This window comes from Anastrepha ludens, chromosome 3 (assembly GCF_028408465.1).
Source record: "Anastrepha ludens isolate Willacy chromosome 3, idAnaLude1.1, whole genome shotgun sequence".
NCBI lineage: Eukaryota > Metazoa > Arthropoda > Insecta > Diptera > Tephritidae > Anastrepha > Anastrepha ludens.
The window spans coordinates 104,233,585-104,261,150 of record NC_071499.1 but is presented as its reverse complement, the minus strand read 5'-3'; the positions used below and the strand labels follow the sequence as shown (position 1 = coordinate 104,261,150).

The 27,566-nt window shown below is 36.4% G+C and overlaps 1 protein-coding gene across 3 annotated transcripts; it reads right to left on the bottom strand.

The window, feature by feature from the left end:
* Window positions 1–24,183, bottom strand: LOC128858669 (phospholipase ABHD3-like). Of its 3 annotated transcripts, none has more exons than XM_054095118.1 (8): window positions 24,065–24,183; window positions 18,815–19,015; window positions 10,793–10,962; window positions 8,640–8,977; window positions 6,822–6,908; window positions 2,606–2,736; window positions 428–593; window positions 1–360 (listed from the first exon to the last, which is right to left on the bottom strand). In XM_054095118.1, exons 2-8 carry the CDS (start codon window positions 18,917–18,919, stop codon window positions 128–130), a joined length of 1,230 nt encoding a protein of 409 aa, XP_053951093.1. In that variant the 5' UTR covers window positions 18,920–19,015; window positions 24,065–24,183; the 3' UTR covers window positions 1–127. The 3 variants fall into 3 exon arrangements, with proteins under 3 accessions (XP_053951093.1, XP_053951092.1, XP_053951094.1); XM_054095117.1 differs by lacking the exon at window positions 24,065–24,183 and adding an exon at window positions 23,747–23,867; XM_054095119.1 differs by lacking the exon at window positions 24,065–24,183 and adding an exon at window positions 23,257–23,339.
* Between the last annotated feature and the right edge of the window lie 3,383 nt (window positions 24,184–27,566).

Genomic DNA, 27,566 nt, shown 5'->3' with positions numbered 1-27,566 from the left:
TTTTCATTCAGTCCAATCCAATTCAATTTATTTGCATAAATATAACATTTTAAATATTTAATTAACAATTGAAACATTCGCAAAGATTAATAAAATTAGAAAAACACAGACTATACAGTTAAATTTATTAGCCCTCCAATGAATGTTTCGCAAGAAACTTTTGGTGCAGATCATCTTTGATGCGTTGGAATTCGCCCTGCTCATCGATTAAGGCTTTTGTGAAGTATTTAACGAAAATACGGCTCATGTATTGATCCTTTGCTGAGGGCAAGAAACCTTCCAAGAAACCAATATGACCGCCACGCGTCGTCACTATAATAGCAACATGACTACATTCGTACGCTGCCTGAATTGGGATGGCTGTAAGAAAGATTATTTATTTTTTATTCCAAAAAAAATTCTATAAATCTATATTGAGAATAGTTACCATCCAGCAGTTGAAATGGGTCATCGGCAGCATTCAGGCAAAGTAATGGCACAGAGATATCATGCAATTTGTCTTGCAAACCGGCATCATTGTAATAATCCTCCACGGTTGGGTAGTCAAAATGTTTAATCGTAAATGAGGCATCGAAGTCCCTAAGTGATTTGCTCTGAAACATAAAATAAATAAGAGAGGCAGCGATTAGCAAATTTAACTGATTGGCTTTTAAGTAATATCTTTTTTTATACAGGGTGTTCTTTTAAGTGCTTATGAACTGAAAATGATAATACAAAACAGATAAAAGATAATTTCACTGTATTTATTTTTTTTTTTAAATGATATATTTTAAATGATATATTTTTTTTAAATGATATACATTTGATCAGTCCAGTTTTTAACGACTTTTTCCAAAAAATCTGGCCATATGGCGTCAATGGTGGCTTGAATATTGCAATGCAACGATTGTTAAGCGCGTTGCATGGCAAATTGCGCGTTTCATTGGAACCAAATGTCGTCGATGTTTAGCTGATTAATTTTTGGAAACAAAAATTCAGTCAATATGGCTCGATATCACTTGCCATTCACCGCAAAGGCAGCTCCTTCCTCATTTTGGAAGAAATAAGGACCGATGATGCCGCCAGTGCTCTATGAACTTCGCGAACAAATTTATTTCTTTCAAAGTAAATTTCTTAAATTTGAAAGCTTTGACATTAAACTATTGACTATTTGACTATTAAACTTGCCAAGCTTTACTGAACAGAAATGTCAACGCAGTTGGGCATTCTCAGCTGTCAAACCATAGTTACAGAGTTTTCAAATTTTGGTAATGGAAATCTATATTTTCTGATAGAAGCATTATTATCATTGACAGTCTGTAGAATTTCACGACGATCATATCTGTGGAACATTTTAATTCTCTAGCTACACTTCTTAAGTGTTCAATCTGACTTCTATTTTAAGAAAAGTTCAAAAATATTTGAATACTAAAATGTTCTACAAACACATTTACCAAAAAATTGTAGTGGTGGTTGCTGAAGACCATAGATGGGCACTTGGCAGTAGCAATAAAAATGGAGTAAACATACCTTAAATTCGAAAAAAAAGAGAGATAACACGGCCCGGAAATTTTTCCCGTAAAAGATCAATGGTTTCGTTGCTTGTGTGGCACGTAGCGCCGTCTTGCTGAAAATAAACGTTGTCCTGATCAATACCATCCAATTCCGGCCATAAAAATCGTAAATCATCTCTCCCGTTTAACACCTAACACCTGTTATTGGCAAACCAACGCCAACAGAAAATTAGATGAAATTCATAAGGTATCTTTCGAGGCTTTAACTAAACATATCCGAAGAGATTCTTTCAAAATTTTTTATTTTAATAATATTTTATCATAAAGAAATGGTATAAAACATGCACCGTGCAGTAGTTTCATTAAAAATTCATGATTTCTCAACGAACGACCTATTGCTTGGGATTAGGGTTAATAATATCTTATTATTAATCCCAAATACGATTTTATTTGACTATTACCTAATTCTATATTTACCTAATTGCCTTTTAATACCCACCACCGTTTTAGTACCACCCTAACCGGATTCATACATATATATTTTTATATATAATATTATTTTCCGAGAATTCTCATTTTCGAGTATTTAGAGAAAATATAGTATTTTTACATGCACTGTTTGGAAAGTGTGTTAGGAAAAACAAGTTTACAATTACAAGCAACAAAAACAACATCATTTGTATTATGCAAGAAGAGATTAAAGAAATACAACTAAAAAATGAAGACATTTCCCCGCTCGCTATCTCTAAGCTCGATTAACTTGACGAAAAAATTGCATGCGAAAGCAATAACAAAGTTATTGGGTAAGATTCGCCGCTAGCAAGTATGGCTATAGCTCATTAGACTGGTATAACACGCTGCCTTACCAACACATGTAATTTAAGGCAGCTCTCTTCCCGCGTTGCCAACATATGTTTATTTGTACCAGTTTCTTCAACTATTCGCCACTTGCTAACTCTTGGCGAAAAGAAGAGGCGTATAATAACTTAATGACATTTTTTAATATGCCCTTACTTAACAATAAGAACATATTTCCCACTGGCATTCTTCCCAGTAAAGGAGCGATATTAGGCATTAAATTAATAATCTACATATTTTAATGTGTGACGTACCTTTTTTAAACTTGTCATATCAAATTCCTGATACTTGTGAATGCCACTTCTATTTACAATTTTATACATGCCTTGCGCCAGCAGATACCCGATCAGTTTATTTATTATGGGCTGATCCATATTGTCAACAGCTGAAAATACCAAAACCATTAGAATTCAAGTTAACACAATTACGTTTGCTATGCATTCATTAGGCTGGCCAGACGTGCGAAAAAAACTATTCATAGCTATGGGTGATGTCAGGCACCTTTGCTGAGAAAACTTTTGTGTCCCTCATCATAGTTTTTCAAGTGAAAAATGGTATATTTAACTGGAGGATCAACATTAAACATTCAGAGTCTGAATATCCTGTGAATTTTATATAAATAGCGCTTCAATATAATTCAAGAGATTTTTTCGTACGCTCCTACGTTGCAAGTATGAAAATAGCAGTACCACAAAAGTGTTAGGTTTTTTTAAATTTTTAATCTACGATGTGATTAGAAAGTTTTTGTTAATAACAGGTGGCGCTAAAGTAATCCTCCTATCAGAAAATGCTATAAATTTTGCGATTGGCCCCTAATGTCAGTTCTGTTTTGACATTTGTGTAGTAAACACATGCGAAATACACGTTAATAAACAATGTTACGCTACACTGCTCCAGAACGCGGAATATTGCTGACTATTTATTTGACCAATAATCGGTCGGTGACTTTGGCACAACGTGAATTTCATCGCAGTTTGCAGATACAAAGTTAAATTGAATATTTAGATGAATTTCGCAATTTTTTTATGACGACAACAGAACGGCGCACAGTGCGGCCGATTCCCAAAAAGCTGGCCAAAAGTCGAAAAAAAAGTTTCTAGATAGAGTTTTTTGGGTTGGCTACAGTAATGCCTTGAGTAGTGAAAACCGTTCATAGCAACGTCCTGTACTCTAAGTATCCTCTGTATTTTCAGTCGCAACGTGGCCTTCGTTTGAGCATCGTATTACTGTCGATGAATAGTGAAAGTTGTACACATTTGAAAGATTTTGTAATGGAGTAAATTGAACAAAACCAAATGGAATCATCTTCGGAAGGTTAGTAAAATACCAGAAATCTTTAGTACATATCAATACCTCGACACAAAATTTTTAGCTGCAGCAATACGTAGATACATTTTTTGCAATTTTTTTTATAAAATTTGAGTTTTCAAACTGTATAGTAATACAACGCCGTCATATGCTGCTTTGAAACCTATTAAAGGTTACTCAAAAAAGTAATGGTTACTGAATAAAAGAAGATTCAGCTGCTACCACTTGCTATCTTGCGACCCCGAAAACATATACATGCATCTTGATTATGTTCTAGAATATACGCTATTTCACGTGAGGGGGTGGCCAATAGGGGTGGAAGGGGGTGGAATTTCAAAATTTTAAGATCAAATTCGTAATCAGCGACCCCGACAACCCCCGAGTAAGAAATTTTGAATCAATTACTTAATTTTTTGAGTTTTGGCCAGCTTTTCGGGAATCGGCCGCACTGTGCGGCGGGGCATTGAATTCATCAATTGCTCACATCGCTGCTTTGGAATCTTCAGCCACGTTTCTTAAAAATGGCAAATAATTGAATACAAAATTATCTTGTACACAGTGAGTGCCAATAAAAATGGTACAACTATTTTTTTGTAATATTTGTAATGTTTACTTTTTACTTTACTACTTTACTAAAAAATTATCTTGCATACAGTGAGTGCCATTAAAAATCGCAATATTTACTTTTTCGTTAATTTGTTATTTATCATAATTTACTGTCCGGCAAAATCAGTATAAATTATAGTTTCGGACTTTTTAGAAAACATACAAAAATTAAAAAAAATTGTAAAATTTATTTGTTAAAATTTTGTAAAATTGTAAAAAAAAATTTTTTTTGTTTTTTATACAATTGCAATTTTTTTTGTATTTTAGCTCATACAATATAATGCAAGTTGACTACTATGAATAGGTTAAATGGCATGAGATTTTTCGCTGTCAAAAATTAGCTGAATGCGTTCTATTGAGAAAGGCTCATAACTTTTAAACTATTGAAAGTAGTCAATTTTAAACCTTATCTTGAATTTTGATTTTAACCCATTATAGCTCTAGATGACGAGTTACAGTTTTTTCAAAGCTTATACAAAGAAACAAAATTATATATTACTTAATTTTTTTAGTTCTACTTTTTTAATTAAATAAATTTAAAAAAGATTATTTTTTATTTAATTTGAAAATTTTCAATATTCACTAGCTGGTTTGCCTTATTTTTTGAAGAATGAGGCAAAATGGAAAAACAATTAACTGTATAACTGTCAAGTGTGCGTACTAAAAGCGATTGCCATTGCTATCTGGCACACTTTATAAGTATCGTATTACGGTTTAAAGTTGCGCCATAAGGTCGTTTATTTTAGAGGCCGAGAACGTTATATTTGCAAAATTTGCTGTTTCTGCGTCAGCCGATTTGACCGTTTTCGTTTGTTTTGAGGTTAGTTTGATTTGACAGAAGGCGAGTTGAAATTAGGTAGAGTTACTGGAATAGCTGATTTCTTTTTATCTTTTCTTTCACTTTGGAGTTTTGAATGTCAATGCGAATTGTTTAAAGTCTGATTGAAATTTGTGGAACTACATTTATAATTTTATTTTCACAAGTAATTCCCCACACAAATAATCAGCTTATTTTGACATTCAAACCACTAAAATCAAAACAATTTGCATGCCTTATAGCCTAGACAGATGGTGGCGTTAATCAGGATTAACGATTTAATTCAGAATTATCTCAGGAATTAAGTGCATTTATGCGAATCGACCGCTAGACTTAACGCCCATAATTTAAGCGGATTAAGGAAATTTTCGATGAAAACATTGCCGAAAAATGACAGTTAATATCTATTCTAAATGAAAAGTAATGAAACTTTAAAAGAGAAGAACAAGAAAGACTGAATGCTATGCTACTTTGTACTAACACGTTCGAAAATACATTAATTGGTTTGATATTTCGGAGGAAATTGAGTTTGAGAAATTGCAATTTAAGATTTTTTTTTAATAGATAATTATTTCTTGGTATCAGGGCAGCTAATATTCGTATCTGTCGCATGCCATCCATCTTTTACTGACAAACCTATCCAATAAGAAAATCAGTTGTTCACTAATCCATGTAACAACCGTCTGTCACACTACAATTTTAATCAGAATTAACTGCGCTGGTAATCCAGATTAATGACGACATCTGTCTAGGCTATTAGATGTATTCGCCTTGGCTTGACAATTCGCCAGAGCAAAGTTTGCAAATTGTTAACATTTTTGTGGAAACATCGTTCAATTCGCTAAGATAATCCACAGCCCTTTTTGAAACACCTTTACATCCGGAAAAAGCCACCGTTTAGTACGATTTATGAAATACTTGCCACCTCGTTCGTGCGATTTGACTCCTTAATGTTATTTTGTTGTGTATTTAAAACGCCACATGTCTACGCCGATAAGTCAGAAAAAATTCAACATTTAGAAACCATCATTCAACGAGTAGTTGCCCAAACATAACCTGAATTATTTAGAAGAGTTTGTGAAAATTACATGCTCGCCACGGTGGCCATATGCCTTATATGATACTCAAATATTAATGACTCTATTTGTTAAATAAAGGCAATTTCATGGATATGAAAAACATTTTCCAGTGTCTTATTTCCATTTAAGCTTCCCTATGCCTCTATTACTGGTAACACAATGGACCCCAGAGTTCTAAGTGAAATCTTTTTACAGATCAGATAAAAAAATCACCCTTTACATACTATACTTAATAAATTTTAGCAGTTTTACTGCTGCATACCCAAAAAATGAAAAAAAAATTTTAAAATATTGAAATTTTGAAAAAAAAAATTCAACAAAAGTCTGGCAGTGCGGTCTCACCCTTTTTATTAGAGTGTGAACAATATTTGAATAATCGATTAACAAAAAAGTAAATATTACAAAAATTGCAAGAAAAAAAAGATGTACGATTTGTAGTGACACTTACTGTACGTCTCGTTATTCCACTAAATTATGCAAAACTATATTTACTTTAAATACCCACAATTATAACAATGTTTTTGAAAAAGTTCTAATATAAATAAAATCAAATAAAAAAATAAATAAAATTTTTCTCGAAAAGTTGATTTTTGGCTATAGACGACTATTGCTTGTAACCAGAGATATCCAAACAATTTCTAATACATACTAAAATCTAACCTTTCTGCACGTTCCAAGGCACCGAAATAATTTTGGCAGCCGACAAATATGTACGCGCCTCTTCACTCCTGCGCGCCAAGTAATTGCCTTAAGAAAGGATGAAAGAAAGCATGAAAATTAAAAGCAACGACAATCAGTCATTCATAGTATATACATCTACGCATTAGGGTGGGTAAATTTTTTTCGACATCGTTCCTAGCAGATTCGTATTCTATGTAGATTAAATTTTAAGAAAAAAAGTTCACTATTTTTTTGTTTAAAGAAATCGATTATGGTGCTGCAAAGCAAATTATATGTAATTTTTTAATATTCTAATAAGAAAAGTGAATGCATGCTATTTTTTAATAGAAGTACTTAAATCAAATTTAAATTAGAAAAAAAAAATCCTTTTACAACATTTAAAGATTTAATTTTTAGAATCTTTTTCTAGTAATAATTTTACTTTATTTTTTTATTATTTATTATTTTTATATTTATTATTACAATTAACTCTTACACCCTTATTGAGTGTTTGGCCGAGCTTCTCCTCCTATTTGTGGTGTGCGTCTTGATGTTTTTCCACAAATGGAAGCACCTACATTTTTAAGCCGACTCCGAACGGCAAATGAATATTTATGAGACGATTTTTCGTGGCAGAAATACAATCGGAGGTTTGCCATTCCTGCTAAGGGGCGGCCGCCTTGGAAAAAACGTTTTCTATTATTTCGGTGATTCATGCACAGAGATTCGAGTCTGGGCATTCCCGAATGATAGCCACGCACCAACCCATTTGGCTGCGGCGGCCGAACTTCATTTAATAGTCACATAAACATCTTATCAAAATCATATTCTGTCTTAGGCTTTGCACGACGAAATAGTTCAAATTTCACGGACCCTTATACCCTGAAATTGCTGTTTACCGTATTCGTATGCTCTCGGTTGGAATATTCCGCGTTTATTTGCAGGTCATATCATACATTTTTAATGCAAAAACAGTCTCTGAAATATGTAAATTTTCTGATCCTATCCCATCCCGTTTGCTGTTGATCAACTTGAAGTCCTTAGAAAGTTGAAGATCGGTTCTTGCTCTCCCGTTTGTTTTCAATATTATTGAGGGTGATTGGCTGCCAATTTCTATTGCAAAGTGTTAGTTTGTTGCGAGCCAATTTACGAGATGATTTCTCACCCTGGGTGGAAATTCTTGCGTGTTGAGCAAAAAGTGTAGAGAAGTCAACAAGGAAGGCATGCAAGCACGGTCAGCAAAATCGAGGAGTTTTTTCTGACATTTTCCTTTCATCGTATTCACATTTTAGTATTTTTATTCAAGTGCACTTTGGGCTCGCGCTCAACGAACGAATGACCAAAGAAAATCATTCGCTTGAACGTCAAAAACACCCAAGGAAAGCCGCAAACAAAAAGTCATCGTATAAATGTACAAAAATCTTCGTAGACTTCTTTTAAAAAATCCAGGGTGAAAAGTCATCGTGTAAATTGGCTCTACACCATTCAGAATTCTTCGCAACGCTCTGCCTTTCTATTTAATAAGTTCAATATAAATTATGCTCGTAATGCTCCTAGTGAACGAGCTCTTCGTGATTTCAATGAGATCTCCAATGTTTAATTCCTAGATTCCTCAGTTTCAAAGAAAGAATTTTCTGAACTATTGAACTCTATCTTTTAGATTAGTTAAACGTCAATTTGTAATTTAATTATTTTTATAAAATATTAGTCTTTAGTTTTAGTAGTCAGTTTGAAATCATGTTTTCTTGCTGGCTTGGTTGCTAGAATTTATCCACCCTAATGTACCTACTATATACAATAAACATTTTTTGTGCCTACCCAAGATTAGGCCACCCAGTGATATACCGGTGGCTCCCAATTTACAATGTGCCGGCACCACACTTCGCACGTGTTTCACCACTTCCGAAATATCTTCACAATTGCAGGCGTTGTAAAAACGCGGCGTTTTGATCGCTACGCCACCAAGTCCACGATTGTTGAACACAACAACACGTATGCCCGAGTTGTTGGCCGCAACTGTAAGGCACCGTACATAATCATCTTGAGAATTACCTATCAAGCCGGGTAAAATGATAATACAAGGCGAATTTGAATTGCAATTATCATCCATCCAATCCAAGGCGACTTCACCGCCATCTGTTAAAGTGAACATCTCTCTGCAGGCGAGATATGAAAATATCATAATTAAAAATGCTTACTTTGAAGGTAATAAATAGAGAATTTAATAAAAATAAAGCTTAGATATTCGAGCTATGCAAAACGACATAATCCATCTACTTTAATAACCAAAGAAGGTTGGAGTAAGAAAAGCACTTGAAAAAAGTGATGGGGACTATCGAATAAAAACGAACAGGTATTGCGTAAGTCACAGTGTACACAGTGAGACAGCCATTGGCACATGCTTTTTTGACAACTTGTGTGTGAAGTGATGTATATGTGTTAGGAGTTTCCTTCCATTAGCCCTCCGTTGGGTGCCCGGGTCTGGGCAGAGTGGTTTTTAGACTTTGGATGTAAATTCAACATATTTCTATTAGAACTAACGACTTGAGCTTATAGGTAGCTTCCTAAAATTTAATTTTCCATTGATTTATGGATATAACTTTTTGAAAAGGATCCTCGAATTGGACGAAAAAATGTTAAACCTGGTGCCCAAGCGAAGGTTTCAAAAAAGGTGTCCTATGGATGGTTAACCCATAGGAAGCAAATGAGGTGAAAGTACCTAAGAATTTCAGTATTAATTTGAAAGCATGACAGCTCAAGAAGACCGAACAACAACAAGCGCTGAATGTCATCAGGATAAGCGTGAGGGAAGAAAATAGTCAACATCGTATGCGACAAAAATTCTCAAAAATCAACTATGTATTGAACTCAAATTTAATTGGCTATGAAAGAATCGATGAAAACTGATGATAATTTGATGATTTTTCAAATTTCTCAAATTTTAGAGTTTTATTTATAAGGTTCTTCTTTTACCATAAACTACATTTTTATAAAAAATTCAAGGAAAAAATGTAACTTGAAAAATATTACGAATATTGTAAAAATTTAATTGGCTATAAAACAAACTGAAAAATTGTGATGATTATTTTTTGAAATTTGCTTAATTTTTGAGAAGTTTTGTTTACATAAATTTACGAAAAAAATTTAACATGAAAAATATTACGAATACTGTATAAATTTAATTGGCTATAAAAAAACTGAAAATTGTGATGAAAAGTTTTTGAAATTTGTCTAATTTTTGAGAATTTTTTTACAAAATTTTAAACACTGATTTATAAGGTTTTTGTTATATATTGTAGTAGAATGAACTATATTTTTATAAAAAACTTACGAAAAAAAAAAATTACATGAAAAATATTAGGACTATTGTAAAAATTTAATTGTCTATAAAACAAATTGAAAATTGTGGTGATAATTTTTTGAAATTTGTCTAATTTTAGAGGACTTTTTTTACAAAATTATAAACTTTGATTTATTTATAAGGTTTTTGTTATAGAATGAACTATATTTCTATTAAAAATTTACAAAAAAAATTAACATGAAAAATATTACGAATATTGTAGAAATTTAATTGGCTATAAAACAAACTGAAAAATTGTGATGATTATTTTTTGAAATTTGCTTAATTTTTGAGAATTTTTTTTTACAATATTTTAAACTTTGATTTATAAGGTTTTTGTTATAGAATGAACTATATTTTTATAAAAAATTTACGAAAAAATTGTACATGAAAAATATTACGAATATTGTAAAAATTTAATTGGCTATAAAACAAACTGAAAATGTTGATGATAATTTTTTGAAATTTGCTTAATTTTTGAGAATTTTTTTTACAAAATTTTAAACTTTGATTTATAAGGTTTTTGTTATAGAATGAACTATATTTAAAAAAAAAATTTACGAAATAAATTGACTTAATTATATGACTACTAGTGTACTCGTATATTGATAAGGGCTTAAACTATTATTACCTTTTATACGCTATTTCTGGTATGGCCTTGGAGCGTATTACGCTTGCTAAGATAGTTTGAGCCCGACCGTCCAAACACCAAAAAGTAGGCCAGTACTTCTGATTTAATGTCGGTATTTCCTGTTGGAGAAAATTCTTCAGCGGGCCATCAGCGCAGGCGATGGTGGGTAGCTGCGAAGAAATTCGATATGAAAAGAAAAAAAGCAAAGCTTAGCAATAGATATTACAACAGTAACAGTTTAAAATATGTTTACAATTGAACCCAAATGGGGACCGAAAACACTGGAAAACGTCTAAAATCTACAGCTAAATAAACTGGCTCGACCACAGGGTAAGTGAGAACAATTAAAATTTCAAAAATCAAACTATCAAGATGCCTTCGAGCTATGAGTCTTGGAAAATGTGATTTAGAGAAAAACACATTTTAAGTTTTCGTATCGGACTGAGCGTCTCTGCGCCAAAACCTTTCATATAAGTACATAGACTTTTTTTCTCATCTTTATTCTTTCAGAATTTGGGAATTTAAGGTATTAGGGCACCTATGAAACAGAAAAACAAAAAAACAAAATTGAATTTTCAAAATTTTGAAATTTCAACAGAGCCGACTTTAAAAAAAAAAAATTGAAGAGGATGCTCACATTTCATTGCAGACTTAAAAATTAGCTCGAATGATTTAAGTCGATTTCACTCCACAGAATCGCTGAGGATTTTGAATTTCTGCTTTTTCCGGATGAGTAAAACACTTTGGCTCGCTACGGTTTGAGTATAGGAAAAAGTGTTTTTATCGGTTGTGTTTTTAAATAAGTGAGAGTAAAAATATTTTTTGGAATAAATTTTATAGGGACGTAAGTTAAAATTTTAGAATCTTCGCACGTTGGTGACGGCGAGTGTCGTAGACGATGGAGCAAAGAGCTGTATGAGCTTTACGAGGACATAGATCCAGTGGCTTCGTTGGCTGGGTCATGTCGTCCAAATGGATACAAACACTTCGTCGGTGAAAGTATTGATGCGATACCTGGCGGCCGCCGTAGCCGAATGGGTTGGTGCGTGACTAACATTCGGAATTCACAGAGAGAACGTTGATTCGAATCTCGGTCAAACACCAAAATTAAGAAAAACATTTTTCTAATAGCGGTCGCCCCTCGGCAGGCAATGGCAAGCCTCTGAGTGTATATTATTTCAGCCATGAAAAAGTTCCTCATAAAAATATCTGCCGTTCGGAGTCGGCTCAAAACTGTAGGTCCCTCCATTTGTGGAACAACATCAAGACGCACACCACAAATAGGAGGAGGAGCTCGGCCAAACACCCAAAAAGGGTGTACGCGCCAATTATATATATATATATACCAGAGGAAGAGCAGGCAGGAAGGTTTGGCTTCATTTGGTGTGTCTAACTGGCGCCGATCAGCACGAGAAAGAAATTATTGGCGCTTTGTTAAACTCGTCCAAAATCCCGTAAGCAGTTATGACGCAAATCAAAAAGAAGAAGCTAAGATGCTTTTGGTCGCCGTAGACGAATGAATGGTGCGTGACTACCATTCGCTAATGCGCAGGTTCGAATCTCCATGCATGAACAATAGCCATCGCCCCTCGGCTCCGAGTGTATTTCAGCCATGAAAAAGTTCCTCATAAAAACCATTTGCCGTTCGGAGTTGGTTTCAAACTGTAGGTCCTTTCATTTGTGGAAAAACATCAAGACACACATCATAAATTGGAGAAGGCGCTCGGCTGAATACCCAATAAAGGGACTAAGCGCCAAGTTGCTTTCGTAAAATGTTCCACGTAGTTGAAGGACAAAGGCAACAAGTTGATAACTACGACGAATCGGCATTTCGGCGTCTTCTTCAACTCTTCGCTCTATAAGCTGCGCGAACAGATTTTTTGTTTTTTTTTAAGTAAATTTCCACTATTTGAAAGCTTTGTTCTGTCGTTAAGGGATTCATGATGCTAGTTCCGCGCTAAATCTTTTTAATAAAAGATTAGCTTAGTAGTCGAAACTGGCATTGCAGAAGACCAACAAGGATTCAGATGAAACATATCGATAGTAGATGTCATCTTCCTCTTGAACAAACTCCTCGAAAAAGCTATTGAATATAAAAAACAGGTTTTTTATGTTTTATCGACCTAACAAAAACTTTTGATAGGGTTTTACTTAAGAATGTAATAAAAATTCTCGTAAAACGCAATATTGACAACGATGTCCTGGTAGTAATTAGGAATCTCAACACCGAAAACATAACTTTCGTCAAGACTAATAATGAAATATCAACCCCAATACCGGTGGGAACAGGAATAAGACAAGGCGACAGCTTACGATCTATACTACTACTTTGGCCCGATGAGAGCAGGGCAACTGAGAAGAAGGTGCTGAGATGAATCCACCTCGTCTTCCAGACAGCTTCTGCAGAAAAGACTTGAATCAATCCCAAGCCTCACAGAATGGACACCTAGGGGACAATGTCTGGTAAGGATACCTACCAAATTCGAGAACTGCACTGCGGCTTTGTTAGCCTTTGAAGTTCCCTTGAGCGCGCCCCCGATTTACCCGTGGATAAAAGGATCTCGCAACTATGTGTTTGCGCACTAGTCCAGTGCTCGCTGAGGTGGCGCGAGTCCCCTCTTTCCAGTAGCAGACCACAGGTTCTCAAGGGAACCCCAATCCTCTCATTTTGCGATGAAACCATCTCTAGGGCCCCCTGTCTAGCCAGCTCATCAGCCCAGTTTCATGGTGACTTGCCACTTGGTGACTGAACATAAACGTCGGCACAGTTTGCCATTCTCAGCTGTCAAACCATAGTTATCGATGTCGATAGTTTCCATGCAGCTAAAAAAAAACCCAATAAATATGCACCCACGGGCATTCGCTACCAGTAAATGCGTTTAAAACGAATCTGCTTACATATCTACTTTGATTCCTACATTTATTTGCAACACTTCCGAAGCGGGAAAAAACAATCATTGAAGATGCGTTAAAAAAAGTAGATAATTACAATTATTATATTACTTCCTGAAGAGCTTTTGATATAAAAACGGTAAATTAAAAACCGATTACCTATTCAACTCATCTACAAAATAAAAAGTTTTACAAGCCTATCAATACAGTTATTTTATGTAAACTAGCCGTAACTAGCATGCAATGCGATACTAACATTTTTTTCTTGTTTTTGTTAAATAGTTTGAAATGGCTTTTTGCATTTAAAGTTTGCCCTATATCTAATAAAAATAGAAATAGCGCAACTATTCTTAGCTTTTTTGTGAATAAATGGGATAAATTTGTGAAAATGTCAAAACTTTAATACGTGAAAAAAATACTCAGTTTGTAAAACAAAAAATTATTTTTAATCAGGGCAATACACCGTGTGACAAGAGCATTTTGACAAAGACTAAAATCTATGAGCTAAAGTTCGAACTGTTGGAGTATCCATACCAACATTCGACGGAGCAGGGTGGTTCAGCGGCGTCAAAATTATAAAATGTAAGGATGACCCCACGCTCACATGGCTAAAGGAAGCAGTACAAACGCTTCAAAGTCTGTGGGAGGGGGCATCACTAGAAGAGTTGGTAGCGTGCACCTTCGCCTCAAAAAGCGCAACCCGGCAGATCACAACCATAACACGCTCGCAGCGGGGGAGGTGGAAAAGGATATCGGTACAGAAAAGATCCTGGAAGCCTCCCTCCATATACAAGAAGTGGAGAAGGGTGAGGCGCAGGTAGTATCCAACCCCGAGAAGGTACTGAGGCCAGATGCTGAAAGTCCTTCAGATAAACCTCCACAAAAGTAAGAACGCCTCAGCAGGGCTCCTGCTCAACATAGAGGGAGTCGGCTACGATGTGGCTCTACTACAACACATATATCCCGATTGCAAAAAATAAGGTAAGAACAGCGATAATGGTAAAAAAAAGTATATGTTCTTATATTGATCATAATCTCTCTCTGAAAGGATGAGACGTTACTCTTTGGGTCTTGCTATATGCCACATGATGAAAAATTGGTAGGAACAGCTGCCAGAAAGAAGTATGCTCTGGTGGTAGGAACGGACGCAAACGCCCATCACACGGTCTGGGATAGTGCAGATATAAACGACCGAGGTGAGTTACTATTTAACTCTATTCTTCAGAGTAGCCTAGAAATAGCTAATAGAGGTGAAGAACCAACATATGTTGGACCAACTTCGAAGAATGTACTTAATTTAACACTCTACACAAGCAAGCATATTATGGTACAGGAATGGTAAGTGTTGAGCAGCCCTCATTTTTTGAACACAGATACATAAGCTTTCAGGTTATATTCTGCTCAAAAAACAAACTTATATCCTTTAGAATTCCTAAGAATACGAACTGGGACTTGTATAGGGATATACTATCAAAAACACGCGTCGCACTTGAGAAAGGGGTTGAATTGTTTGCAACTACTCTTGTCAAAGCCTTTAAAAGGTCCTGCCCTCCAACACGTAATAGACGCAAGGTGAAGCCTCCTTGCCTGGAAAGGAATTAGGAATTAGGAGTACAAAGGCGTAGGGTACATGAATTCTATAGGTTAGCCAAAGTTGCTGATAATGAGTTCTGTTGGAAAGAGTATTAAGGATCTACTAAAAGTATACAAGAAAGAGATACGTAAAGCCAAGAGAGAATCTTGGAAAGACTTCTGTATCAGTATGGAAGACACTAACGATGTGGCTAGACTTAGGAAACTGTTATCCAAGAATCCGTCTATGCCAAGAACAATACGAAAAATTAACGGGGACTGGGCTGACAACTGTGAGGACTCTCTAGAAGACCTAGTCAGCACACATTTTCCAGGGTGTGCGGACAGTGGAGATCTCGTACCTAGAGAAGATATTGTGCACGAGATCCCGACGAACGTAATTACGATTAACAAGATAGAATGGGCTATATAAAGTTTCGATCCATATAAATCGCCAGGACTGGATGAAATCTTCCCAGCCATGCTCCAAAAGGTAAGCCATCTTGTGCTACCATGGTTAAGAACGATATTCAGGGGATGCCTGAGGTTCAGCTACGTTCCTGTATTGTGGAGAGAAGCGAGAGTTGTGTGTATTCCAAAAGTGGGAAAAAACAACCCTCTCTACTCAAAGGAATGCAGGCCCATTAATCTGACCTCATTTCTCCTGAAAACGTTAGAGAAGATTCTAGACACATACATTAGAGACACAATTGCGCCGGACGAATTATCCTAGGCGCAGCATGCATACAATAAACATAGAAAAGGCGTTAGAATATAAGGACTATGCTCTAGGAGTATTTCTAGATATATCAGGGGCCTTTAACAACGTGACAGGGATAAACGCGGGAAAAACGGACATGGTACTTTTTACCAGGAAGTACAAGGTTCCGGCGTGGAACCTCCCGAAGCTAGGCAACAACGAACTACTTCTCAAAGATCATGCGAGGTACCTCGGAGTAATACTGGACAGCAAATTGCTGTGGAAGCACAACGTTGAGAAGAGGGTGAAAAAGGACAGTAAAGCGTTGTACGCATGTAAAAGAGTAAATAAATATTGACCTTATGGCGGAAAACCTGGCAGCGAAATCCGCGAGGAGGCTAGTGGCTGCAGGGGTATTCACCTGCAGAACCTTCGGTCACAGCTCAATAGAAAAGTGGAGCTCAGGTTGCACGGACTACATGACTTCGTACTTTAATTGGGAGAGAAGGTTTCGCACTACAATTGAAGAGGAGAGATGACACAAAGGCATGAAGCCTGGTCATAGAACTTTTCACATCTATACAGACGGCTCTAAAACTTTAGACGGAGTGGGAGTGGGTATTTACTGCTCAAATCTAGGGATAAGGCAGCCTATCAAGCTGCCAGACCACAGCAGTATTTTCCAAGCGGAAGTTTTTGCTGTGGGGAAAGCCGCGGAGCTAGCCTACACTAGAAAAAGAAAGAACTCAACACTTAATATATACGTGGATAGTCAAGCAAAAATAAAAGCAATAAGCTCATATTGTATTAAGTCCAAAAATGTTCGACAAAGCAGGGAGGCCATAGAAAGGCTAGCAGCAAACAGTAGGCTGCATATCTGCTGGGTACCTGATCACAAAGGCATTATGGGGAACGAAATAGTAGATGAGATAGCAAAAAGTGCTGTTAGACTACCTTTTGAGCAAGAGAAGGACATACCAAAACCGCTAAACACAATATACAATGAAATGGACGACCACATGAAAAGGCGCGTGGAAGCTAGGTGGACTAATCTGACCACATACAAAACAGCAAAAGTCATGTGTAGAACTAACGACAAAAAACTGACCCAATACGTACTTACGCTTCGCGAAAGGACTGCAGAACTATCATAGGTATGCTAACAGGTCATAACCTATTGGCTGCAAATGCGTACAAGATAGGGATTGGTAACACGGACAAATGCAGGAAATGCAGAGAGGATGTTGAGGAAACTTTAGAACACCTTCTGTGCGTTTGTCCGGCATTATTAAAAACGCGACTAAGATGCCTGGGAGCCCCACTGTTTGAGGGTCTGGAGGACGTCTCAAAAGCGGACCTCCCAGTTCTACTTAGATTCGCCAAAAGCGCTGACATCCTACTTGATGTCTACTTTAGGTATTCATAGAGGTCGGTCTCCATCTGGTATCGCTAGCGACCAAAAGGTCTATGCGTGGCTTATTGCCAACTAGGCTAACCTAACCTAACCTAAGGATAGTAATAAATCTGTTAAACTTAGAAGCGCAAATCGGAAGCAAATCGAATGCAACCGATATAGAATACCCAACATATGGCCAGATGCGTCCCCAAAGAAACCATTTTGAAACAGGCCCCCTATGGGGATGACTGTATTCACGAACATACGATAAGCACAAACGCGTGAGGTAAAGCCTTCAGACGAACGCAAACAGACGCCAAGTCTATATCGAGTAACGATATTGAAGTTTTTCGAAGCCCCATTGGTGACAAACCAATGGATACTATCGATAGCGTATAACCCCAATACGCAAATAAGAGAGGAACCTGGACGTAGATACCTGGTGTGTCTAAACGGCATAAACACGGCTCCACCTTGATGAAATGCTTTTAGCAGTTACAGGATGGAATCAGCCGAGAGAGGACGAATGTTATAGGGTTAGCGGGAGCATGCCCCACTTACCACTGATGTGACGGCACCTTTGATGATGCCTCTGACATTTTCGATTTTAGTCTCCTCTGAAAAAGAAAAAAAAGCTTGGTAGTGGAGATGAATTGTTTTAGGCAAACTGGCGACAGATACAGGTGCTTGAGTCGATCACTCTCCGAAGCATCAAATAGAAAATAAGACAATAGTTTGTGGACTATGTTTATGGGACTATTGCAAATTTTCCGATATTTCATTTCCTCCAGACCACTCGAACCTTCCAGTGGAAGGAGTGGATACTATCGATCTCGTAAAACCTCGATACACCCACAAGAATGGCGTCTGGACGTAGAAAACAATAGACATAAACGCGGCTCCAACTTGAAGAAATGTTGAAGCGCTTTCAGGGTGAAAATCAGCCGAGAAGAAGCGATGTTATAGTGTTAGTGCGAGCATGCCCCACTTACCACTGCTGGGACGGCACCTTTGACGAATTTGTTGACCTTTTTGATGTTCACCTCCTTACCAAAAAAGGGATTGCCGGAACTGTGTACGTCGTTAAGCCCAGCTTAAACTCCTTGTAACAGCTTGCAACTGTAGAATATGGAAGAGCAGGGTGTTCCAATGTTTTCGCTAAGTGGGCATAGAATGCTTTCATAGACATGTTTTTTTTAAGGTAGTGGTATTTAATGACGTAATTTTTTTTCATTAATTTTCTTCATACATCGACTAGCTTATTTTTAATTGAATTCGTCTTCCAGAAATGTTGGCATATTTATATAATTATTTTACATGTTACTAAACAGGCTGTGCGCTAGGGAAAACCACTTTCTTAGATAGCTTGACTAATTAAAAATATTCACTTATTATTGATTTTAGATTGCCACTTGCACAAATATGCATTTCATACCTTCGTTTTTTATTTTTTATTACCTACCTTGACCACCGACATAAAATAGTAGGCGCAGTAAGCTAAAAGTCCAAAGCTTAGCACGTGCCAGCTGGATATATTCGACGAATAGGCGTAGAGGGTATTCAACATTTTGCTCCGTTTAGGGTAAACAATGAAACAGAAATATTCAAGCTGGGTATTGGAGTAGACTTAATATGAGAAAGGTGAAATTGATAAAGGAACAACCTGTAATGAGATAAAAATATTATTCTTATTTTATAAACCGTTAATGGGGAATACCATGTAATAATGAATTTAAAATTTTTAATGAAACAGATTAAGAATAATGTAAATAATTTTAAAAGAAGAGTCACCTTAAAAATAATGTGTTTTTGGTAACACAAACCAAACTTAAGCACTAACTGAGAAAACTCTTACCTTAAGTCAACATGTGGTGATGGAGCGGGAAACAGATTGGAGTCTTTAGTAACAGTCAGGCTGCACTAAAGGCTCCGGAGAAAGCAAAGCAAACCTCAAAGATTGATGAAGAATGTAAGAAGAAATTAAATTCTGTTGCAAGAAAGAATAAGCTGGTACTTAAGAATAAGGTGAATTTTCATTGTTTTCAAAAAATATTTATTTATTCATCAACTTTTATTTTATCTCATTCAAAGTAGTCCCCCTCAGATATAATACACTTCTGCCAGCGTTTTTTCCAATCCTCGAAGCAGTTCTGATATGCAGTTTTTGGTATGCCCTTGAGGTCTTTCAGCGATTCGGTTTTTATCTCCTCAATCGTCGCAAAACGCCGTCCTTTCAAGGGTCTCTTCAATCTTGGGAACAGAAAAAAGTCGCTGGAGGCCAAATCTGGTGAATAGGGTGGCTGGAGCATGATAACAGTGTTGTTTTTGGCCGAATAATCTCTCACAACCAAAGACAAGTGAGCAAGTGCATTATTATGATGCAAATCCATGCATTTTTTTTCACAATTCCGTGTGTTTTTTTCGTATTGCTTCACGCAAACGGCGCATAATTTCAAAGGAATACTGCCAGATGCCACCAAAACAAATGCTACCATTCTAACTGGCTTTGTCGCCCCCAATGGAAAGCCGCACAAATAAAAATTATCCCAAATCCCGGAAAAAGTGCTGAGGAAGTGGAATCTTATATCCCCATCAGCTTATTTTGCCCATTGTCTCTAAAGTTATGGAATCCCTTTTTCTCTAAAGAATGATTGATGCCCACATTCGAAGACCGAAAATTAGTCCCACATCACCAATTCGGCTTCAGAAAGGCGCACGGTAACATGGAACAGGTACATAGCCTCGTAAATATATAGCCAAGCCATTGAACGCGTTTGGCATGACGGATTGCTATGCAAAATACAGTCTACCCATAAATTATTACACTTTTATCGAGTCCTACCTCAAAGACGGACATTTCTTTGTTAAGCAAAACGAAGAACACTCTACACTATGTGAAAGTATAGCTGGTGTACCCCAAGGCAATATAATGGGGCCAATCCTATACCTGCTCTACACCTACGATTTACCAGTCGCTGAGGAAACTATCGTCGGAATTATTGCAGATGGCATGCTGTTCTCGCAATTGACTCTAACCCCTAGAAGGTTTCACTTAAACTACAAAAAGGACTTGATGTTTTAACTCAATGGTTAAAAGTTTGGAGAATAAAATCTCATGAGACAAAATTGGTTCAAGTAACTTTTACACTCAATGGAAACATTAGCCCTTCCGTGAAACTCAATAAAGTAATCACACCCCAAAATAATGTTACAATTATGCAAAATCTCATTGTTTCTCAGGTCTGCGCACGGGCCTGCAATGCAATATCTGGAAATGCTATCTACATGTTTACTGATAGCCAAGCGGTGATAAAATCCTTCACAAAACAATCGACAACTTCCAAGGTAGCCATGAAATGCCGTACATTGATTAACGAGATGGCTGAGTAATTTCACCTAATAATAACATGGGTTCCTGGCCATCGCGACATTGAGGGTAACTGCAGAGCCGATGAACGAACGAGACTCGGCACCAAATTGACCGATGAGTACACAGACATACACATTAGAAGCTCGCTGGAGAGCTACAGTATATCAATTGCACAACATGCTTACCTCAAAGGCAAATCGACGGAGACAGCGCTTCACGAGGTAATCCGAACAATAGAGGGGTCTCTAGCAAGCAAACAGTACACCATGGTAGCTTTTCTTGACATAGATGGCGCATTTAATAACGTTAGCACTGATGCTATCCAACGGGCATTAATAGACTTAGGGGTGGAAAATTGTATCAGCAATTGGATCATCTCTATGCTAGAAACCAGGATAATTAGAGCTAATATGGGCAATATTAACATCACAAAAAGAGTCCACAGGGGCACTCCACAGGGGGGAAAATTATCTCCACTCCTCTGGTTATGTGTTATTAGTAAAATCTTAACAAAACTTAATGGAGGAGGGGTAAAAGTGGTCGCGTACGCTGATGATGTGGTGTTAATGGCATCAGAACTGTGTCCCAATACGATCAGTGGAATCATTCAAAGGGCGCTAAGCGAGCTTAACTATTGGGCTACAGGCTGTGGCCTAAGTTTAAACGCGCGTAAAGCAGAACTCATGCTATTTACGACCAGATATAAGGTACCAATTTTTACTCTACCAAGGATTAACGGACAAACCCTCTCACTTTCACCCAGTGCAAAGTACTTAGGGGTAATTCTGGACTCCAAACTTAGCTGGAAATTAAACATTGAAGAACGGGTAAAGCAAGCAGAAATCGCTTTATATGCCTGTAAACGTATGCTGGGAAGAAGATGGGGTCCTCAACCCAAGTATACATTATGGTTGTATAAGGCGGTTATACGACCAATTTTAACGTATGGCTCGGTAGTTTGGTGGAAAGATCTAGAGAGAGAATACAACATCAAATTACTTAGCAGAATACAAAGATCAGCCTGTGCAATAACAGTCGGTGCGATCAGACCATGTCCTAGGGAGGCCCTGAACACGCTGACACACGTTATTCCGGTACATCTACATATCAAGAAGATGGCAACCATGAGTGCATTTAGGTTAAATGAAGCGGGTCGCTGGAAGGAAAACGTTCATGGCCATGCTAGTCTATTACTGCGACAAACCCAGTATACCTCGAAGAGGACGGACTACATCGTCCCGACGGTGACATTCAGCAGAAATTTTGTCAATCTCTTTCCATCTCGGAAAATAGAATAAGGGATTCTCACTAAACAAGTTCGACACTACAGTCTATACAGATGACAGTAAAATGGATTGTGGTGTTGGAGCTGGTATATATTCTCATAGACTTAAAATTTAAAGATCTGTGCGTCTCCCTAATGCTTGCAGTGTCTTTCAGGCGGAAGTACTGGCAATTGGGGAAGCTTGTTGGCTACTCATCGCAGATCCCTCTTTTAAGGGCAGTATCGCTATTCTTTCGGATAGCCAAGCAGCAATCCAGGCACTGGGTTCAGCTACAACAACCTCTAAAGGGTTGGAACAAAGCAGGAATAGCCTTACCACCTTGAGCGAAAACCATAAAGTTACCTTAATCTGGGTCCCGGGACATCGAAGCATCGAAGGTAACGGAGGCAAGAAGGAGATCTGCCATGAATAACGCTCTTGCAGAATCGGTATTCAAACCACTAGGTGCAGTCAAGAGTGCAATTTCCCTAAAATACCTCCGAATCGCAGATTGTAGATGGAGAAACCAGTCAAAATGCAAAATTAGCAGAACGTTATGGCCCACCTACAACCTTAAGCAATCGTCAATATTGATCAACATGAAATGACGGGATGCCTGGAAACTATAACGGCAGTCATAACTGGCTTTTGGTCTGTGGGAGAACAAGCAGCCAAAATGGCCATCCCTCACAACACATACTGTCACAGTTGTAAACAACCGGAGAAAAAGGAAACAATCTTCCATTTCCTCTGCGAATGCCCTGCCCTATGGAAGGACAGAATGTTAACCCTGGGTAAACCGTTGTTCGAGAGTCTGGAACAGTTGTCTGGCTTAGATGTCAACAACCTGATATGGTTCCTGAACCGCACAGACTGGATATAGTTATGCTGTAAATAACTGGCAAACAAGTTGGTAACGAGGATGTGGCAACAAAATGGTGCGGAAGCGCTAATTGGATTCTGGAAGAATCCCCACTTAAACCAACCAACCAACACAGACAATGACGTGGCATACCCTTACAAACATGTAAGCTTCTTATCCTTGGGGAAATTATAAGAGTAGCGAATGAAAGAGGCGTAATGAAACCACCTGCAGAAGCGCACGATAATTATGGCTGACTTTCAATGCTAAACGCGCAGCATCACAATACGCTTTGAGCCTGAGTGTGTCCCACAGTACAACCGCTTCAACATAACCTAACCATTGCTGAATTTTAAAAAACTGATTACAATAAATAAATGGATTAAAAGAAATAATAATTATGTTACCAGAAAAAGACATTGATGCGCTGACCGTATTATTTTCCCAACACTGTAGAGTGATTATTTATTTTAATTAAATTTTCCTTGATTTCATATTAAAACGTCAAAATTTGCTCGATTTGAAGTCAACAAATCTGAACGTTCAACAGAAGAATAACGATTTTATTATCCAAGCAGATGCATATGTCAGGCAGTAGCTTAAGTCCACAAACAATCACAAAAATGGTAATTCATCTTATAAAATATTAGATCTCACTATTTTCATTCATTTCTGCGGGGCACACATTTAAAACATTGCAAGTTAATTTTAAGTCAAAACACATCTTTGAACATTTTTGAACATTTTCTGAATGAAATGTAAAAACACAATTCCTATATGTATTTTGCCTGTATCCAATCTAGAATTTAACCCTCTAGCTCTTGCGCCTAGTAGCAAACGGTTCTTCTATCTAGATTCTAGATATGTACATATATAGATTTGGCATTTAACACACACCTTTGTTTTCTCTTAAACCACTCACTCAAGCGCGTTTCACGGAAATGCGCAAACACCTTTACTCTGCCAATTTATATACGAAACACTTCGCCGGTGTGAACCGACTCTCAAATCGGTACGTTGAGTAGTAAGTTTCGATTTTTCCACTAATTTTAAAACTTTTTACACGTCGATTGTTACCCTTGGTTGTAAATAAACATTTTTTGTTTGACTTCAGGTTCTAAGGCTTCTTTGTAAAAATCTATACTTTCGCATTTATTTACCCGTATTTGTGAATCGTTGAATTTGCCAATTCATTGAACAAATTGATACACCCACCATTTTTGAGTTATTTGAGAACACAAACTCCGCTGACTCGCTTATCTATGGAAACTTTAGAGATATTTAATTTAAATTCTAATTTCCAGACATTCTACACACTCGGAGATTTAATAATTCTATTGCGAACAGACAAAACTTGTGAGAGCGACCAACCGCCGATGAGCGTCGACAGATATGTATGGAATATTACTAAGCTTCTACTCAATGCTTATTATGTGAATGTACATTAGGGTGCACCACCCTCTATACCAACGGTACTATTTTTCCATAGAAATTATAAAACTTTTACATTTTAAGGCTCACTAAAATATTTCGGAAAAATACCTTCAAAAATCGAGTTTTTTATGTGTAAATAAATTTAACTTTTAAAACAAGGTTTTCCAAAAAAACTTCCCCAGATGATAGCAGAGTTTAAGCTTATAATGTTTGCATAAGAATGTTTAAAATGTGTGAAGGTGAAAAAATTTATTTTATTTAATTATATCTTTGTAAGAGTAATAATTATTGCTTATTATTATTAATTCAACCAGAAGGGAGTTTTAGAGATAATTTACATTTATGTAGTATGCACAACTTGGTGATGCACATGTCGGATGAAAAGTAACAATAAATTCATATATTTTTATAGACTTGCACCATATCCAAATTATATGTGCCCATAATTATGAAAGTGGTCTAATTCATATATTTCTTATATATTTATTGCAGATATTTAGTGAATTGCATTTGAATAAATTAATTTAAATTTATTACAAATATGAAATTTTGTGTAAATTTTATACGAAAATGTTGTTTTTAAAATTTTTAATTGACTTAGACCATTTTCAAAGCCAAGGGGTTGCATACGTCCAGAATTTTCAAAAAAATCTAATTTTTTACAGATTACAAAAAAAAAATCGCACTTTTTGTCTGATCTACCCTCTAAATATACCCTCATTTTTTTTTGTAACAGCTCTTGCTTACGAGTTATAGCTATCACAAAAAAATCACTATATTTCAGTGTTAATTGACGAATATTTCAACAAATTAAGTTTTCTTAATATTATTTGTTAAGGCATCGTCAAAACAAGTTTTATAAATGACCGGAATAGTTTTTGTTTTATTTGCGGAGAGTATATGTTTCAAAAAAACCGTTTGAATGTGACATCGTTCGTGAATGAGGCGTACAAAAATTACTTCGGTCACCTAATGAAAATGAAAAATAAGCCTTGGATTCCACAAAAGGTATGCAAAACGTGCGTTGAGTTTCTACGTTTGTGGACGAATAAGAAAAGGAAAAAATTTAGATACGAAACTGCTATGATCCACCACGACGACTGATATTTTTGTATGATAAAAATAACTGGCATTAACCGAAAAAATCGAGGCAAATGGGAATATCCTTCCATACGATCGGCATATAGGCGTGTTTTGAGCCCTACGATGTCATCTGAACCTCAACCTGGTGCTTCACAGGAAGAACCTTTACATGTTGAGGCAAAAACAGATAATAGCGATAGCGACTTTGATTGTGACTTGGGAACACCAAAACCATTGAACCAAGATGATTTAAACGACCTCATTAGAGATATGGGACTGTCAAAGACTGGTTCAGAAATTTTGGCGTCTAGATTAAAAGAAAGAAACTTAATAACAAAAGAAACTAAAATTTCTTACTATCGCAGAAGAGAACAAACTTTCCTTGAATATTTTGCTGAAGAAGATGACTGTAAATGTAAAATTGTAAAAATGTACCTGGTTTAATGGCTGCAATGGGATTACAAAATTACGTTTCTAGTGAGTGGCGTTTATTTATAGATTCATCAAAACGGAGTTTAAAATGTGTTCTCTTACACAATGGGAACAAATTGGCTCATTGCCTATTGCACATTCTACTAAAGTAAAAGAAGAATATACAACTATTGCTCTGGTTTTAGACAAAATTAAATATGCGGAACACAATTGGGTCATATGTGTCGATTTAAAAATGGTAAACTTTCTTTTAGGCCAACAAGTTGGTTACACAAAGTTTCCCTGTTTTCTTTGCTTATGGGATAGTAGAGCTAAAAATCAACATTGGATTAAAAAAGATTAGCCTGCTCGGGAAGCGTTAGTACCAGGACAACAGCACGTTATAAACCCACCTTTAGTATCAAGGGATCGTATAATTTTACCTCCGTTACATATACAACTGGGGCTTATAAAACAATTTGTTAAAGCTCTTGACAAAAATGGAAATTGTTTTCTTTTTCTGTCTAAAAAGTTTCCAAAATTGAGTGCAGAAAAGATAAAAGCGGGTATTTTTAACGGGCCACAGATGAGGTCGTTAATAAAAGACTCAAATTTCATAGACACTATAACAGTGATTGAGAAAATGGCATGGAATGAGTTGGTTTGGCTTGTTCAAAATTTCTTAGGAAATAAGAAAAGTTCTGACTATTCTCAGCACGTCGAACAACTAATTGGTCACTTTCAAAGGGTTGGATGTAATATGAGCATTAAGTTACACTTTCTTCACAACCACCTGGAATATTTTCCAGCCAATCTTGGGGATCTCAGCGAAGAACAGGGCGAGCGATTCCACCAAGACCTTCGTACGATGGAGGAATGCTATCAAGGTTACTGGAACACACACATGATGGCCGACTATTGTTGGAGCATTAACAACAGTTCTATGCCTTCAACTTCAGCAAGGAAATCATGTAAAAGAAAATTTTTTTAAACTTAAGAAGGCAATAAAATAAAATAATCTTTAAATCTATAGTGTTTTATTACAAAAAGTCAAATATAGAGTCATATAGAGCTGATACAGGAATTTCAGTTACAGATTTGAAATTGTCATTAAAAATTGGACTAAAAACATGTATCATAACCCAATCACCAGAAATGCTGTTGTGCAGTGTTATTATTCTTTATAGTTTTAGGCGAATTTCTGTTGAAGTCGATTGTAAAACTTTCCCATAGATACAAAGTTATGGTGGAAAATGTAATTGCCCGATGAGAGTTTTATACGCACAGGTAAATGTTCTTCGCTTGAGGCAGGTGGCCGCGAGCGAAAGGCACTTGAAAGTTTAAACTCGTTTTTCTCGAAACTACTTTCTCCGATACCATGATAACTCACACAGTTTTTAAAATTTTTTGATGCGGTTTTTTTAAATATTCGAATGTGTCTGTCGAGCCGAATTTTTGATATTTTTATTAAAAAATTGTATAAACATAATTAAAGTGCGGCATTTATGACGTAAAACCCATACTTTTTTAAAAATGCCGTAAATTGCAAAATTTTTCGGAATTCAAATATTCGGCTATAACTATAACTTTATTTTCCAAGAATTTTTTTTACTTTTTACAGATCCATCAACATTTCAAGGAGAAGTGAAGCAGACCGTGGAGCAACTTTTTTTCATTGTATAATACTTTGGGTCACGTAATTTTTTATATATAGGGTTTTTTAATAGGTGCGCTTCAACTTTTTTCCGATAGGGAGGGCGAGCGACGCAATATTTTTTATTTTTCGCTT